The sequence below is a fragment of the Triturus cristatus genome, chromosome 11 (assembly GCF_964204655.1).
Source record: "Triturus cristatus chromosome 11, aTriCri1.1, whole genome shotgun sequence".
Taxonomy (NCBI): domain Eukaryota; kingdom Metazoa; phylum Chordata; class Amphibia; order Caudata; family Salamandridae; genus Triturus; species Triturus cristatus.
Genome location: NC_140594.1, coordinates 235,161,026 through 235,179,974, shown reverse-complemented (window position 1 = coordinate 235,179,974; position 18,949 = coordinate 235,161,026). Strand labels below are relative to the sequence as shown.

The 18,949-nt window shown below is 44.0% G+C and overlaps 1 protein-coding gene across 5 annotated transcripts in view; it reads right to left on the bottom strand.

Moving 5' to 3' along the window:
- Nucleotides 1-18,949, bottom strand: part of MYO18B (myosin XVIIIB) — a 1,573,426-nt gene that overhangs the window by 1,236,196 nt on the left and 318,281 nt on the right. For all 5 annotated transcript variants that reach the window (XM_085634174.1, XM_085634172.1, XM_085634173.1 and 2 more), the window contains one exon: nt 18,164-18,227. In XM_085634174.1, the coding sequence (XP_085490300.1) occupies nt 18,164-18,227 (64 nt within the window). The remainder of the gene's footprint in view (nt 1-18,163; nt 18,228-18,949) is intronic.

The following is an 18,949-nucleotide window of genomic DNA, read 5'->3' as shown; positions in this document are numbered from 1 at the left end:
ATAAACAGGAAAAAAGATGGTAAGCCTTACCCACATTAGCACATTAGCATAGTGATTTAAAGAGTTTGAGATCATTACACTGAATGCAAGCCTGCTGCTCATGTACTAAAGAGTGTATGTTCTATAAAACATATGTAAAAAATCCAGCTTGAAGCCCTGCATACACTTCTATGCTACTTATATCAGAATGAACCTCTTATATAACTCAACATTGGCATTAAAGGCTCAGAATGCAGGGACGATTATGCTCTGTACTTTTTCGGTCATTTGACAACAGCGACGTAAACAGATCCAAACAGAAAGCAATATTGTTTGGGAGCTGCACTGACACAAAGTGCGAGTGTGAGAAAATCTTGTTTTACGTTTGTGACTTTTGGAACTCTGCTTCGTGTTGGTCGGGCTGACCAGACGCCATAATCAGGTGGTTTATGGCTTCACTACAGCTCCTGCTACGGTGAGCCTGGCCTGGCTCTGTCCATGCATAAGGCTGCTACTGGAGCCCATCAAAAAGATCAACAAACTAGAACCTACTGAAAAGGCATCTGTAATAATACAGAACACCCGCCACGCACGAGGGGTGTCCTTTATGAAACTAGATCTCAAGTTAGGTAGAGTCGCAAAACACAAAAATTGCATTTCAAAGGCAATTTAGTACGAACAACTCAAATCTGCAATAAACCCAAGATACCTATTCAGTTTTGTGATGTGGTATTGAAAACGTATTTTGTGCTTAATCCGACGTTATGAGATTCCATTTTTTTCTATAAAACCTTCCAGCCGTTGAATGATTTTGCTGAAAACATTTTACGGTCCCAGTCTTCAAAGGAGCACACACAATGGTCATGAAAAAGGAGGGGAGGTGACCCTTGTTAGTTGTGTAGACTGAGGTGTGACTGAAGGGGCTTATACCTGGCTTATTTAAAGGGATGGTGACTGGCAGGTGCAAAGAAAGACTCCATTGCCCGTGATGGGAGAGGATGTGGTGTAACAACTAGAGCTGCAGACTGGGGAACCAGGTTCGCGTCTCGGCATCGGCTCAACATCCTGTGATTCTGGGCATAATACTTTATCTCCCTGTACCTACAAAAATGAACGCGTCTTTGTGTGATGTAATTGGTGCTCCAATACCTTCGGGTCGAGTTTGTGCTATAGAAAATCGCAACAAAAAAGAAATAACATTTTGAGATGGTATAAGAGGAAGGTGCTCAATTCGCTTTGAGGTGGACTGGGATGAACACCTTAAAGCTAAGTAGAGTTGTGATGTGAAGTAGAATTATTTCCACCCTAAAAATGTCACCTGTCCCCTCACATCTTAGCTCATAAAGCACTAGGGGAGAATTTTGCTTCCACTATCCACGTGAACTACAACATAGTGAAATAAAAGTGGAAGTGAACCATGCGCATATTGATATGTAGATTCATTTAGAGTCACCCACCAAAGGAAATCCTTGCTTCTCACACTGATACCTCAGAACAAATACAGAGCCATAGAGGATGTAGCAAACTCCTTGTCCCTTCACCCAACCAGACAATTTTTAAAGAACGGTGTGAGCCAGTATCCAGATCTGGTCTACTGCGCTATCTGGTCCTTCCTATGCTTGGAAGGCTGCTTGAGCTAGCATGCTTAGAGCTGAAAATATACCCAATGCAAATGGATGTGGTGACAACAGAAACCCAGAACTAGGTGGACTGGATACAGAAATAACAGCCCAAGAAAACTATTATCAGTTCCGATCTCTAATTTTTCACCAGCTCAGAGAAGGTGTAAATGGGAGAATGATTGTCCCCAGAAAGGGTCTATCCGTATACGGAAAAGGACCCAGTTATTTCTGGTCCACCTGATTATTTCCCATTCTTGAGAAATTACATGGTGCAGGGATGCAAATCCAACCTGGAATTGGTGATGCTGGACCAAGTAATTTAGATAATCCAGAACTGTGCCAAATATGATCAGGCCCTTAGCATGTGCGTTGATTCATCAAAATTCCTATGGTATTAAAATTGATTTATGCTCCTTTTGACCTCCAACACCATGACTGAGAGGTCGCATTGTCTCATACTGGATCCCCCAATAGCCTCATATTTACTTCTGGTGAGATGGGCAGTGACCAGAAACTACAGAAATGACACATTGCTCATGATTCCTAAAGCTGCCTGCATGACTACTGTTGGATATGGCTCTTCTCAGAGGAATTAGCCCAAAACGTTTAGCTTTGTCCTCCTAGTCTTTGCCGATTCTCTCTGCATGACATTACTGCAGAGGAAGGTGCATGCATCCGCCTCACCCGTATGGGGCAGGTAATGCGCATGCGATCAGTTTAGGTGCCAGAACTCGGTGAACCCTGTAAATAGGTGCACCACATACCCGGGGCAGGTACAGCAACGGTTAGCAGTAGGACATAGCACTGAGTGTGACACCCACAGGATAGCCTGTCAACCCTGTATCGGGCCTACCATCGTAGGGCTGTGGGGCACCATTGCGCACCTGCCTAGGTAGATCATTTATGCCTCAGCCAACCCTGAGTAGGTCATCCTATACCATGAGGGCACCCCCAGGGAAGTCCTGACGGGCACATTTGGGGGTAGTAGGCTGAAGGCCGGGAAATACATATGGATGTTCCCTGCCCAGGTAGTGAGGAAACCTCTGTGTGTGGACTCCACAGCCTTGGAGTTCGGCTCTTCCCATGGGATACTACTGGGGTTGCCAATTCTCTTGTGTGGCCTCAATGCCCTGGTCACATCCTCACTGTCAAGGAAGTGGATAAGGGCAGGCGCCTTCCCACACAGGCTAGGAAGAGGTGCTAGCATGGTGTTAAAAAACATGGGCAGGTTTGCCAGCGCAGACCAGGGAGTGTGCACTTGTACTAGGGTGTTAACTATGTGCCCAACCTGCTTTCAAGGCTGGGATGTGTGCTTCGGCCCTTATGCTGTTTCAAATATGTGTCCAGCCTCCTGTGGAAGGCTGAAGGATGTGCCCTGGCACCTATGGCATTGCAGATAGGTACCCAGTGTGCCTGCATCCTCCGGTGTTCAAACACCCAGGTCAGGCCTGCCAGGGCAGGCCTGTGTCCGAGTGCTTGCACCCATGGTGCAAGTGGCAAGTTGCCCAGCCCGCCATCATAGGCGGGGTGTGTGCAATCACACCTGTAAGGGGGTCGACCCAAGTCCGGCTGGCTCTGGAAGGGTGGTGAGCATGCACTCGCACCTATGGTGCTAGGGCTTCGAAAGCCCATAGCCCAGTCTGCCATCGTAGACCAGTGTGTGCATATTAACAGCTATCATGATTAAACTCATGAGCTGCCTGCAAGAGCAGGACGCAGTATGTGCGCACCCATACCTAATGTGTCTGTGATTGCATGTGCCGCCTGTGCATTAGCACTGACAAACATATTAGTTAAAGCTGTGTTCAGCTGTGGCATACTTGCTCCCCTGGTTCTGGGGACTATCCGGCACATGCATCAATCATTTTACCGTCCGCAAACAGGCCGATTCGCAGAATCGGGCCGTTTGCGGCCGGTAAAATGCCATTTCCGATGCATCAAACCCAAAACCCATTCGCAATATAGGTAATCACAAATCTTGCGATTATCTAAATTGCAAATGCTTTTAGGAAATCGCAAATTGTGATTCCCTATTTGGGATGCATCAAAGCCTTTCCTAAATGCGACTTCGCATTTAGGAAACGCTAATTACCATCAACTGCAAGTTGATGGTAATTTGCAAATACTTTGAAAAATGCACAAAAGTGCATTTTTCAAAGTGCCATATGGCACACACATATGCCCTTAGGGCATATGTGTGCGCCACATGAGCATACATGCCAAATTTGGGGGTGCAGCAGGGTGGCCTTTAAGGCCCCCTGGCACCCTTCAAATTGCGAATGCAATTTGCGAGTACCTATTTGGTACTCGCAAATTGCGAATGGCTTCCCATTCATTCCTATGGGCCTCTAGGCCCATAGGAATGAATGGGAAGGCATTCCTTAATTGCGAATCGCTAATTGGGATTCGCAATTAAGGAATGTGTAGGAATCGCAAATATTTTTGCAAAACCTACATGCATAGGCAATTGCGATTACTTAATAGCGATTCCTTAATAATCGCTATTAAGGAATCGTAATTGCCTAGCTTGATGCATGTGCCCGTTAGTGTCCAACCTGCCATCACAGGTTGTGTGCGCACTAGCGCACGTATGCCCAGGGAGTGAGGAATACCTATGTGTGTTTTTACTAACTATGAGGCTTGTTCTTCTTATAGATTAACATGGGGAAGTGTTTGACATAACTTCAGGCTGCAATAGTGGATTGCAGTGGAGCAGCCTAATGGTGTTTCCTATCAATGGACTCGCCATGCCAAACCCTTTTCAATGGTAAAGGGGGTTTTGGCATAACTCGCTCAGAAATGCGAACTTATAGAATATGGACATTTCTATGCTCAAAGAGTCTTGTGTGCCCTGGTGCCTGGCTCCCGAGGCCACCAGGGATCAGGGGAGCACATCTTTGCATTCTCCAAGTAGCACCATAAACCAGCGCTCCGTCCATTATCGCCTTGTGTTTGCTTTAACCGTAAACCATGGGCATTCCATGAGAACAGCAGACCACTGCCTTTTGAGGGCCGAATGGAATAGTTTGGAGAGAGAGAGGTTTTGACACTTAGCCTCTATGAGCAGGACCATGGCCCCACTAAAGATTAAGATCTGCATTCCATGACTCCATGGCAGACAGGCCTACAATTTAGGGGAGACATCAGTGGTTCAAAGGGAAACCCTTTAACCCACACCTAACTTCAAAGACTTAATAGTTTAACTACGGTTGCCATCCTTCAGCAAAGGGTGAGATATGCTTGCGGAGATGCGGGACCCGAGTAACCGGACTACATTGTGCACATTGCCAGTGGACTCTGTTATGCACATGGAGGACAACTGCCCATGAAGGGGACTAAGTGCCCTTTCTGAATAGTGGCTGGCCTGGGCCAAAGACCTGCTGAAGTGTGGTGCCCTGAAGTGTGCTCTTCAAGGGCCCATCTGCGGGTCTCCTGTTCTCCTAGAGATCTCAGGAACATCAAAGATCTCCCGCAAGGGACCTACACCATCTACCTCTGACCTCTGGAGAACGGTGCTCTCAAGTGCCCACATCGACTGCTAAATCCAATCAGGTAGCGTGGTGTGAGTGTGGAATTAAGACTTGTGTCTGGAGACCAGATTGTCTAGTGTGGAGCCCCAGAAATCTTGCCTACATCTAAGGTATGTGGTTCCTGTACTGCGGGACCCTGACACTCATAAGCATCTAGTTGGTGGTGAGCTGATTCATGGGTTGCAGGACCCAGTGGGGCCTGTTTCATCGATCGTGCCGTTTCTCTTTCGTGCAACACTCCAACTGGTCAAGAGCATGAGTGACTCCTTTGTGTTATGAGACCTGTGGGTAAACTTCCCAAGTGGCTGCTAACATTCTCTTGTTTACATCTATCTCCTAATTAAAACTTGCTACATATCCCCACCTGCTTCCCGAGGACTCAGACTAAGTGTGACTTTGGCTGCGTGCGGCCCAGTGTAATAGAGGCAGGGCTGGTTATCATCTATCTTGGGTATTGGACAATTAGTCTGAACTGGAGGGCGAAGAAAGGCTGGAGGCCACAGAGTCTGCAGGATGTTACCTATTGACCTGCTGGTTACAATTGGCACCGCATTAGGGTGCTGGGTGTGTATGTGTGCAAGAGCGTTCCGTACGGACTGGCTGATACCTTTTGCACCGAGTGATAGTGCGAAGTGAGTGTGAATGAGTGGGAGTGATGGCTTGTGAGCTGCCAGTGATTCACAACACTGGCTGGCAGGGCCACTTTATACGTTGATTACATGGCAAAAGCACAATCAATTTGACATTGGGTTTACTCGTGTGGCTCCGGCCAGTGGTGCTGCTAAAAGTATTCTTGTTTCATGTATATGCATATCTTTGATATCGCTGTGACCCGGGGTGTCCCCTATAGCTGTGCAGGACTGTATTTTCAAAATTTCTAGGGTGGGACTGGGATGGACAGTGTGTTGCACTGCATAAGGGTGCTCTCTCTCACAGTGTGCATACTATTGATATAACGATACGAGTGGGCCTAGTACTGCTAGTAATATTTCCAAATGTATTTTATGCCCAAAGTATATAATGTTCATGTTATAATGATTGACTGTGTGTCTTGAACATAAACTTTATTTACATACGTCCTGTGTGAAGACTCTTTTGTGATGCTTGGTATATTTATCGTGTGTCACTGCTGTTTACACATTGCCTCTGAGGAAAGCCTGACTGCTCAGTGCCAAGTTACTCAAGGGTGAGCACAGGTTATATGGCGAGTGTAATCACCCACCCTTGACAGGAGGGGTAGGTTCCTCCATGCAGGGGGCATCCCTTCAGCCAACCAGAAAGGGCTGGTTCCAACAACTACTAAGACAATGAAGAGTCATGGTAGTGCCCAAGGTCCCAAGGGACAAGCTATGGGCAACAGCTGTTACCCATGACTATAAATATATGACTTCTATACTTCAAAGCAGTGACATTTTGCATCATATAAATGACATATTGATGTGAAACAGTAAGGGAACATTTATTAGTAGGTATCATATTTTGGGAAATTTCCAAGATACAGAAATGTGTACATCCAGTCTATCCACCCATTCTCTGCATTTCTTGAAGACTCTGAATCGTATTTCAGTTTAGTTCAAACTGTATTGTAGGACACCGACCTCTCTGTGTAGTGTACAACAATGGGGTACACTGTGCAGAGAGGTCAGATAAACCCTTATTGGTTTACAGGACAAAAGTAGATAATACTAAAATTCTATTTTTTGGCAGGGTGGGTGAGCTGGTAGGCTTATCAGAGGGTAGTGCTGAGCATTTGTGTAAATGGAACACACACTCAAGAATGAAGTCGAGACCGATTTATAGTAAAAAAGCAAAGTATTTTTACATATATATATTTTAAACCAAGAACTAAAGTTACAGGTAAACATGTAATACGTTTTAGCAATAAGCAAGTTAAGTACAAGCAATATACAGTTGTGTGCAATTATACACAATGTTATCCTATGGAGAAAACATAGATTGCAGTAAATCACAGTGCAGTAGGACTTAGGGGTCCACCTTCTAGAATTTGAGTGTTATGGACCCGGTGGGATCCGCGACAAGGCACTGGACTGGATCTACTCCTTCCTCACCGGCCAGACACAGCGAGTTAGACTACCCCCATTCCTCTCAGAATCTACAGAGATCTCCTTCCTCACTGGCCAGACACAGCGAGTTAGACTACCCCCATTCCTCTCAGAATCTACAGAGATCATCTGTGGAGTGCCCCAGGGTTCCTCCCTGAGCCCCACCCTTGCAGACATCATCAGAAGCCACGGACTCAACATTGTGTCCTACGCCAACGACACCCAGCTGATCCTCTCCCTCACCAACAAACCAACAAGCGCCAGACCCAACTTCCACAGCAGAATAAAGGCCATCGCCTCCTGCATAAAAGACAGCTGCCTCAAGCTCAACTCGGACAAGACCGAAGTACTCATTCTGGACCCCCTCCCACATCTACAGACCACACATGTGCAACCTTGGCATCATACTGGACTCATCGCTCTCAATGAACCATTAAATCAACGCAGTTTCCTAAGCCTGCTTCTGCTCACTCCATCTGCTTCGAAAGACATTCAAATGGATCCCCACAGAATCCAGAAAGACTGTTAGCCATGCACTCATCACCAGCAGACTCGACTACGGCATGACACTCTACACCGGCATCACCCAGAAACAGCTCAAGAAACTAAAAGAAAGTATAAAACGCCGCCACCAGACTGGTCCTCGACATCCCCCACAGCAGCCACATCATGCATCACCTCCAACAACTCCACTGGCTCCCGGTCAACAAGAGAATCACCTTCAAACTCCTCACACATACCTACAAAGTTCTCTACAACATAGGACCAGCAGACCTGAACCACTGCCTCACTTTCCACATACCCGCCAGACAACTTCGTTCTGCCCATCACTTCATAGCCTCCCGTCCCCAGGATCCACAAGACCAGAACCAGAGGAAGTTTCTTCTCTTACCCTGCCACCAAGACCTTGACCACCCTACCCCTCCACCTCAGGCAATCCGCATCTCTGACCCATTTCATTGAATGATCCTCATTGAATGATCCTCAACACCCAGAAGGCCCAGCAGCCTCCCCACCCCCCATTATTGACTGATTGATTGAGGGTCGAAAGTGTTACCAGCTATTTCTCGGGAGTGTCCTGGATTAGGCCCTGAGCAGGGTGCCGGGAGAGTAAGTAGTTGGTGCACTACGAAGATGGGGGGCCACCTAAAAACAAGCTGTGAAAGGGAAACTATAGGCACTTTTCAGGACACTCAAAAGAGTGTAGAGGTTGCAAGGATCTGGGGACTATGGGAGCATAAAGGTCTTGAAGATTCCCAGGCTGGTGGGGCTGGGTGAGAGCAAACAGGTAATCCAAGCTCTGGTTTTAAAGTGCACCTCACAGTCAGGGGCAAACACCTCAGAGTGGCTGGTGCAGGATGGTTGGGCCACTCAGGGAGTGGTCTCAGGGCTGCTGATGTCCCTCGACAGGTGCTTGACAGTTGGAGCCTGGCTTAGACTCTTGTAGTCGGTATTTAATTGCAGGGTATCCGGTACTCGGGTTGGTGCTGCTTAGCTCTGGAAGATCCTGGTGCTTCAAAACTTGGTGAGGAGGCAGGGTTGATTCTTCATAGCTGCAGTACCTTCTCCTAGGCAGTTGTGGCATTGGCAGGGCCGAAGAGCTTCAAGTTGAGAGTTTGAACTCTGCAGTGTCAGTGTCTACAATGCAGGGGAGTAGCTCCTCCACTCCAAGGGAGTTCATAGACAATTTTGCAAAGTGCTGGAGGGCCCCTGCGGTTTGTAGAGGTCTTCTCAGTGGTAGCATGAGACAGTGTTCTGCAATTGTTGAGTCTTTGGGCTGCAGGCAGGGTTTCATGCCAAAATCCAGTCACAGCTCTCTGTTCATGAGGAATCTGAAATTCGAGGCCACCTAATACTACATTTAGGGTTGTTAAAGGGAGTACCAGGTAGTAGCCAGTAGGCTACCTACCTTAAAGGAGATTACACCCTCTAAAAATTCATGCCACGTTGGGGGTGGCCAAGACCCTGTTATTTTCCCCATCTGTAAGATGGTTGAAAGTGAGCTGGGGAGACCACATTACCTGCCTCTCTAAAGGAGCAGTGCAGGTTGACTTGGAACGCTACTGCTCATCTAACTAATTTTCATGCCTGACTTCCTGCCGAAAGTGAGGTCAGGATAGAGGGGTTGCAATAAGCTGCTAGCAGGAGAGGCGTGGATCGAAGTTCAAAGGCGGTATCGCCTTTGAGGTTTCCTGCCCTGGAAAGCTGTTCCTGCCTGGAGGAGAAGTGAAGCACCTCCGCCCAGGGCAGGCATTGTTATTTGGCCCCTGAAAGTGAAGGCTTTCACCCCATGGGTACCATTTACTAGGGACTCACAAGAGTACTGGAGTGGTGCCAATTGGGAGACAAAAGTTACAGTTTAGGGAAGGAGCTACCTGGTTGGCAGGGTCCCTGTGCTCTTCCAGTTGAAATTACATCATTTTCCAGGCAAAATGTGGGGGCTAATCATGTCCAAAAGAGGCACTTTCCTACATGTGTTATTTCTGATTGTATTTCACACCTTGCCTGTATAGAAGAAAGGTACTAAAAGGTTACGCAACCAAAGCTGCTGCACTGCATTGCATTAAAGGAAGAGAGCAGAACAGGACCATATCTACTATGATATAGCATTGTTGCTGTCTCCCATAGTGCTGGTACACTTTTGGCCGCCTAGATCAATGCACACTCCAGTGCAAAGTGTTAGTAAATCTGGGCCTTACCTTGGTGGAGGGGCACTCTTAGGGCCTTATGTAGGTGGGCTGGCATTTACCACTTCATAAATACCGAATCATACCGATTCGGTATTTATGAAGTGGTAAATGCAATGTAGGTAATGAGTCGGTAAATATTACCGATTCGGAAAAATTCGGTAATTACCGAATCGGTATTTACCGATTCGGTAATGAGGCATACCTTCCCATTGATGGGAAGGTATGCCTCATTACCGAATCGGTAAATATTACCGATTCGGTAATGGGGGAGCACATGCAAGGGTGGCAGGGTGTCACATTGACACCCTGTTGCACCCCTGATACGGCCATGTGTGCACATGTGGCGCACATACATGCCCTAAGGGCATGTATGTCTGCCACATTGCACACTTAAACGTGCACAAAAATGCTTTTTTTCACCTATTCGTCATTTACCACCAACCTTTAGTTGGTGGTAAAAAACGAATCCCCACACCCACCACACACTCCCCCTACATCTCATTTCATGATTCGGTATTTACCGAATCGGTAATTTTACCGATTCGGTAAATACCGAATCATGAAATTCTCCCCCTACATCTCAAAAGCCAAAATACCGGTCAGTAACGGTATAATTACCGAAAATCGGCCGTTACCGACCGGTATTTGGCTTCCTACATGAGGCCCTTAATGCTGTGATGAGAAATATTTGTTTGCTTATTTATTTAACTGGGTTTTGCCGAAAATCTTCAATTAACACACACACAACAGTGATCTGGTTTCTAATTGTCTTTTCAATATAAAATGGCTCACCTCCTAGTTACAAAGTAGATTAATTAAATATCAGCTGTCAAATGCAGGCAACTTCAGTCAAAAGGTTGTAAGCTGAACCTATCATACATCTACAGTGTGATTATAAGTGGGGCTGTGAGCCACAAAGATTGATTACTTGATGTGCAGATCCTTTTTTAGAACATTTTACAAGCAAAGGTATTTTGCAAAGACTGAAGAGTGTACTGTGGGGGTCAGCTAACTTCTTCACTAATCCCTAGCAAAAGTATATTCATTCTTCCTCATAATTAACAGTATGGAACTGACCTGTCGATGACTTTCAACAGTCATCTGGTGTTGCCAGCTTAGCTTTACGATTACTCTATTCATGAGGGAATGACGATTGTGCCGCTATCTCAATTCCTTAGTGACGTGAGCAGTGAAATTCCAAATAGAGCAAAGTAATTTAATCAATGAACTGTGTCATTAACACAGAGGAAGCAGCAAGGATACAACACTAATGAGTGCTAAGATAAGTACTATGGCATTTGGCAGCAATGTACAGAGAAAATCAGAGTCTGAAACTTTGCAAAAGAACTAAGAGCCTGTTTTAGATTTTGGTGAATGGGTTACTCCATCAAAAATGTGAAGGATGTCACTTCCGCCATATTAGAGGTGACATAGAATGTAATGCACTTGCAAAATGGCGGATGGGATATCTGTCATGTTTGTAACAGAGTAACTCATCCACCAAACTCTAAATCAGGCCCTACATTTGTGACAAAGAGCAACTCCTTTTTTTAGATACACTCTGTACCTGCAACTGCAATGAGAGTCTTTTGCATCCACAAAAAAGCCAACTGTGAGGGACCGATGGGTCAATCTGAGGACCTTTCATGGAAATTTAGCTTTCAGTAACAACTGCTTCTGCCCATAGTGGTCTAGTCTTCACAAACACCTGTCAAGCTGATCCATGATCATGTAACTTCCTTATAAAGCTTGCTCCAGGAGTATGGCTGCAAGTAAACCAACAGAAAGGACCTGGCATTTGACCCGAGGCCCTTTATTGACCTAAACTAGACATTTATTTCAATTTAAGACAGTTTCATTATAAGCCCCTTTCAAGGCATAGAACCAGCTTCAGACATTCCCTTAAGCCTACTAAGCATGCACTAAACAGCAAAACTATTCTAAGACAAGAAGTAACTTTCATCAGCAGACCAGACAGACCTCCATCCCTTGGTGGTCTAGTTTGAACATGACCCTCCATTTCAAATCACTAAAAGACACTTCTAAATATTTTCCAGATACTATTGATGTTAACAGACACCTAAAATAAATGATAAAATTAGGGAAATTGGGGGCCAATTTAGATTTTGGCAGGCAGCCCTTTTCTCCACCAAGGTGAATCAGTAAGTTACTCTGTCGCCCTGACTGAGATGCTGTCCATCGAATTCATAACTGACAACCAAGCTGGCGTTCATTTATAAAACATTAGCAGAAACCGCCATCATGGCAGATCCTGTCAATGCCTTTTGCAGTTTAGTACAAGGATCCATCAGCACCAAACAGTTTTTTTGTTCCAAAAAGAAAATCCCAAAACAGGATTGTGTGTGGAAAATAAAAAATAAAATCCTCCCCTCGCCACGGGATTCACCTTTCATGGCGAAGGGGTGAATTTAGGAGTTTTCTCTGCTCCTCACTGCTGGGATTTTCTTGGCTGTGGAAACCTAGCTCTAATTCTTACCATCTAAATCAGAGTTTGCGGAATCACATGCCTGTCTCCGATGGCCCTTACTCTGAAGGTGAAGGGTGTTTAATCACGGTGGAGAAAGAGTTGTCTACCTCATAATTAAACCTATGTTCCACTTTCATCTAATCGGGCGGGCAGGACATTATCTTGGCAGTATACTCTATTTCCATTGTGACAGAGTATACCGCCAAGATATAAACAACCCCTTATTCCATATTTGATGTTTAGCTTACTCTTTTTTCTGTATCATTCCTATTTCCCTGCCTATCATTTTTGCCATATCCAATTACTATATATGTGTTATGGATGGCTCTGGTACAGAGCTGCAAGCATGTATTGCTTTTTCTACATCTGATAACTCATTGCTATTAAGTAGCAACAGTTGATAAGGAAACACGTTACCCACTGTTTCAGCATCATAAACGTCTTCCAGGCCAGGCTGACAGGTCTTTTTGGGAACCTGTCAGCACAGCTTTGCAAGCTTCTTTCACTGAAAGCAGAAAACATATACACAGGAGGGGGAAGAAAGGCAGGTGAGGTGGAGGGGGGTGGTCAATGTTGGTAGATAAGATACTTTCTTCCTTTTGGAACAGACATACATAATAAATGGCATGCTATGCATGGCCTTCCCAGTTCTCCTCTGCCACTGTGTAGCAGTTGAAAGCAAGGGCAGGTGATTTTGGGGACACACATAACATAAAATTACAGATGGGTAAAAAGTGAATTAAAGGATTGTTTTCACCCCTGGGTTCTGAGTGACATCATAGACAATTTGAGCTTCGCTTACGTTGTCTATTTGGCGTTACTCAGAAGCCCTGGGTGAAAAACTTCCCCGTTATTCATTTTAAGTAACTTTTTCGAAGTTAGTTTAAATGGGCCACAGAAACCATTTGACTCTCATGCCTCTGAACAGTTAAATGTGGGAGCTCCGGAAAATTATGTTGCCACGATGTAAATTGCAACTTTGTTTCCAGATAGCAATTTTCAGAAATTTGGAAATGTTGTTTAAACTTGGAATCCTCTTCTTGACTCCGCCCATTTCTTTAGGAGCTTACCCATGTTTGCTACTAATGATATATCTGTAGCAATCACACGAGAATGTTAAATGTACTTCCTCATGGCTTCTTTCCATGTCTTTCGCCAATGATTGTGGGTCAAATTCGACTACTACATAAGTGCATACATAATGGCCAATAGCAACCTTGTATAACCACTTAGAGGCAAGAGGAAGACAAACACAGCAGCCATTTTCTGAATTTTTGCCCAAAAACGCAGATGATCCCTCAGCGAATAGAGGAACTTCCTGAAGATATCTTAAACCGAACTTGTACAGATGTGAAATTTGTAAATTGTGCAATTACTTCAAGATGTATTTTGTAACTTTTTAAGCGACTTCAACTTAGGTAAATACACAGTTAGGAAATATGGGTCATCACATATATTTTGTGCAACCACAACATTTCAGAATATCCACCTCATAATGATTTTTGGTTTCCAATAATTTGATTCTTTGAGCTGTAAAGCTTGCGATAACAACACTATATAGTAATTTGTCTTTTTCTGTCTGGAGTCAATTTCACTTTTTCAACTAGGTACAACAAAATAGCAAGGTATGCACAATGTACATCAAGCATTGGCAATGCCAATTTAGGGTTCAATATTTGGCACCTAAGGGCTTTGCTGTTGTCTGTTTTTCCCCAGCTCCATTTTTTAGAAGTAGCTCCATTATGTCACATTTATGCAGTTCCAGGCAGTAAAAAAGCAAATCCTTTGTGAGGGGAAATGTTAAGTTCACATAATGTGTGACATTTAATTTTAAAGATACATTTTTATAAGATCCCAGCACTGCTGTCAGAAACATCTGCGAGATGGTGAACTATAGCAAATAAATCTCTTAGATTGCTATCTCCTTGGAGCAGGGGTCTCCCTGACCTTCATGTATCATTTGTCTTTTTTTATTGAGAGTGTCACTTTTATGTCTTCTTGACCTCTTCTACAGCGTTCTGATCCCTCAGCATTGATTGTGTGCTCATGGCCTGCTCTCGCTCCAGCAGACCCGCTCGTGACTGCATCATGTTATAAAACCTAGGTTTTAAAACGCACCAGCAAATTCCATTTCTGTCTCCTACAGCACTCTCTGCTGTGATTCGCGTGGTTTTAGAACACATTGTGCAACTGTCCACAAATGCCTTCATTAAAAGAGGCCTGGTAAAAATCAGCATTACATCTCTGACCCGGGTTTGGGGATTCTACTAGTCTCAGAGCAAGGGGAATAATAGGGGTGATGTATTTTCGGGGAATAACGTGGAAATCTGATTTACTGTGCGAGTTCTGCATGTTTCTCCCCAGTATTCCACCTGAGGAGTTGCATCAGGTGAAATCTACAGCTGGGCTGCAATTGATCAATGGCATTGTAGCTAAATTTATAATTCTGCTAGTCCTGGTAACTATAGTTACCGTGCACATCGGAATTACCGAGCCACTCACAGTGGCGTAGCAAGATCTTTGGCAACCCGGTGCGGCCCCGGCGTTTGCCATGTAAAAGCGCGGTGGTGGTGCTGATGGATTCCGACCGACGGCAGTGGGGTGATATCGCACCATGGGGGCTACAGGTACAAGTGTGGTTTGTGTGGGGGTGGCGCCACCCCTAAATCTTGTGTCGCTTGGGGCTGTCCACCCCCCTTGCTACGCCACTGGCCACTCATAAGCAGGGCAGTCGTTGAGCGCCTCACTTTGGTTGTAGTAGGCAAATGTGCATTTTCTCGTAGACTTCTGAAAGGTGGGAAGCTGGCTGCACATGACTTTAAAGGCATACTCCTATGTCTATTAAAACACTTTTCAAACCATGGTGACGCTATTATCTTCCTCGTTAGTCAAGCCTCACCCTCAAATCATGTGAAATTGCGGTCCTCTGAGGTAGGTGGCATTAGGCACATGAATTCTCAGTCCTCACTTTACCCACTCTAACCTTTAACACTACCCTGCTTGGCACTTCCGGTTGCATTCTGTTATGTTAAACACACTTTTAGTCCCTGTTTACGAGCATTATGATACATGGGGTATGTTATGATGCGAGTGTGATAAATACCGCCCATTATGAGATGTTGGTGAGTAACATGCAGCTTTTGCTGTACAACACACGAAAATCCACATGATACGGTAAATACTGTATGTTTTTCTCCCATTAAATTTCAGCATGCTTGACCTGCCGAATTTTAACATAGGTTGAGTTATTTAACGCATCCAATTATTACTGAACAAGTCGTATTTTCAACCTGTGCGTAAACAGGGATTTGCGAACGGGTCAGAATTAACCGCCCAACTCATAATCAGGACTTTAGTGGCTTCTTTGTGGTGGAAGAAAGAGCCACCACATACACTCATAACATATCCACTATAACTTTTCAAAAGTTGGCTTGTTGAATGACCCTTAGCCACTGCAGGTCAGTCACAAGAGTGAATCCTGCCAGGCCACCTTAACCGTACATTCTTCTCAGGTTAGTAAATTGTGTAACAGTACACTGCGTAATAGCAACAGTGCTTAGAAAAGTTCATTATGAAGCACTACCTGAAAATTATTATTATTAATAATAATAATAATTTGTAAGGGAATGCTTCTAGTACAGGTCCTGTACTAGAACAGCACACACTCATCTCTGCAACATGATGCAAGGCTGCCTGTCATGCATGGCTGCCTTATTAGAGTGCTAGAGTGGGGATGACAGCACCAGCAGGCCACTCCTATTAGATATGGTTGTGGACTATGTTTTCCCCATTGCTCATCCAGTGCATCAAATGTAGTTGCACTAGAAATGAGTTAGCATGGGCATAAGAGTAGGGATGTGTGAAATTCGAATGATTTCACATTTCACGCTACAAAATGTGTGCAAAAAAACTAGAGCACCACAATCGATAGCCACACAAATTCTGTTGTTTCCGTACGTCCGTGGTAAATGTTTGCCACTAATGGCAAATATTTTACACCAAATTGCGGGTAATTAATTTAAGTAGTCTAACAGCATAATTTTGTGAATTTTGCCTGTCAAGTGTAACAAGACATTTCTGAAATTACTCTGACTGTGACCTCTGCCTTCCTCCACATTTTATTGGGAAGCCAACAACAAAGAAACATGGGGCATGTGGTGAGCAGCTGCTCTGTCTTTGTCTTCTGCACTACTTCTGGTGCAGGTTCCCACTGTGTATGTAATCCTACTCACTGAGGACTGTCCTTGTGTTTGTAATTTGGTTCATTACGTGATTAGTGCTTTGCACACCCAGGGAACCACTATCACAATCCAACCCCTATTGTGACTATGAAGATAGATTGAGAGCTGAAACTGCCGTCCTGGTACAGAACAGAACAGAATAACGTAGAGCAGAAGATGGTAAGACCAGAGGAGCCATTAGAACATTTAGCATACCACACTTCCTTCGAATATCTACATTTTCTAAAGCCTTGAATATCATGTTTGAAGAGAATAACCACCTAATTTTTATTCAAACATATTTAATTTTTACATTTGGATAAAAAAATGGCCACTGAATGTTCTCAAACTCAAATGTCTCTGCCCGATTACATTTTTTGTAATGAAATGTCTTTGAAAGGAGTGCCTAGTACATCAGCCACATGTCACAGGAAGCCATTTACTCCACGGCTCAGGCCTGCTCATAACCATGGGTGTCCTACAGGCACTCAGCAGCAGGCCAATAGCTGTTGCTGTGCGTCCCCACTCCACTGCATCTGAAATTGTGCTGCCATGAGAACCTTGAACCTTGTGGGAGTAGGCGTGGCATGCGGTGGGGGGTGGCATGCAGTCATAGGATGTTCCAGCATTGGTCAACCTATGGCAAGGAATCATCCCTGCTGAGCAGTCATTGAGTAAATTTCACCACAGGGTTGAATCTGGTTAAGTTCATGAACTTTCTGTCTTTTTGATGGGCTTCAAAACATAGCCCGCCTGCATATGCAGCACCCATAGTCTTTGCTTGGTGCTGACCATTGGTTTTGGTATAATAAACTTCTTAAAGGGGGAGAATGTAGACCAAAAATCCAGTGTCACTTATTGCACGTTTGTAATTAAAGTACATATGCCATAACCGCTGGGCCATATATGTTTTGACAGATATGTTTTGAATGAGAAATACACCATTTCTATAGAACAAGGGTCTACAACCTTTTCTGTAACAAGAACTACTTAATATATTATTAGTGTTCTAATAGCGACCACACCATACAAGATTACATTAGTGGCCACCATATGTAAGATTATTAGCAGTGATCATTTCAGACAATCAAGCAGGATTGCCAGCAATAATGCAAAAAAGGCTTTGTCAACTCTGAATGCCTTTTCGTGGGTATTACATAGCAGTGACGGCTGCAGTGCCCCCTCGCACCAATGTTATAATATTTGTAATAAGTCCGCCCAATGCCACGAAATTTACCACTCAAATATCAACTTAAAATATATTTTGAAAATTGAGCCATATTTCTCCAAACAGCAGCTTATGAGTTCTGAAAATTCACACATGTTCATCTCTCAAACAAACGCTCCATTTTAGTATACATTTAGTAGTACAACCAAGAAAAATCCTATAATGTAGTAGGCTGACATATACATAGGAGAGCTACTTCCAGATAGCTGGAGAGCTACCCGTAGTTCATTAGCTACTCTTTGGAGAAACCTGCTATAGAATTTCTGCAGGGGCTATATTGCTGATACAATAAAATACAAAAAAACTGTCTAAGAAGAATGATAACACACTTCAATTTTCTTACCTTAATGCATGGCATAATTCCAAATGAATTGCTCTCAGCCATATGGTTCAAGTACAGTTCTGTCCTAAAAGCAGAAATAACACATTCTAATTTCAAAACGGGTGACTACAAAAATTATTAAGCAGTTTGATCTGTTTTCCAGAAAACCAAGGTTGTTGAAAATATTTAATATATATGCAGAGTGTTTTTTTTTTCTTCACTTTTGCCACTTTGGAACATAGACATTGTGAATATTAGGTTTGCAGTAAAGAAATATTGTATTTAATTACATTTGAATGTTCTTGCACATTTTAGCATCATTACCCTTGCTAACCTGCATTATTCGTGCACAGTCTATCAGCTTTCTCCGGAAGACGAAATAGTACATAGTGGACATTCTGTTCAGGATCGAGATGTGCTTTGCGAGGGTGCACTTTCAAACTACTTTAATATGCATTCCTCTATTTGATTAATCAAAATGTTTAAATAAAAACATAAACCTACCTGTAACTTAATGCCTGTGTAGAAATCAGCCTCACCATGTATCTCATGAGTTTAGTATTCCTCATATATTTAGAATGTTTATGTCCATTTGTTTAACTTCCCACTATTTCTTCTGCTTGCTTTTCATTGGTTTTCATCTACATATTTGTTTCTCCTCCAAATGTATATGATTTAATGTTTAAAGTGGTTTCTTCCTACGTGTGGTTTTCCTTTTACCTCAAATTCTGCTTCTCCATTTTTTGGGTCTTGCTTGATTCCCTTGTGTGTTTCTTTACCAGAGTTAACCCTACCATAACCCTTTTG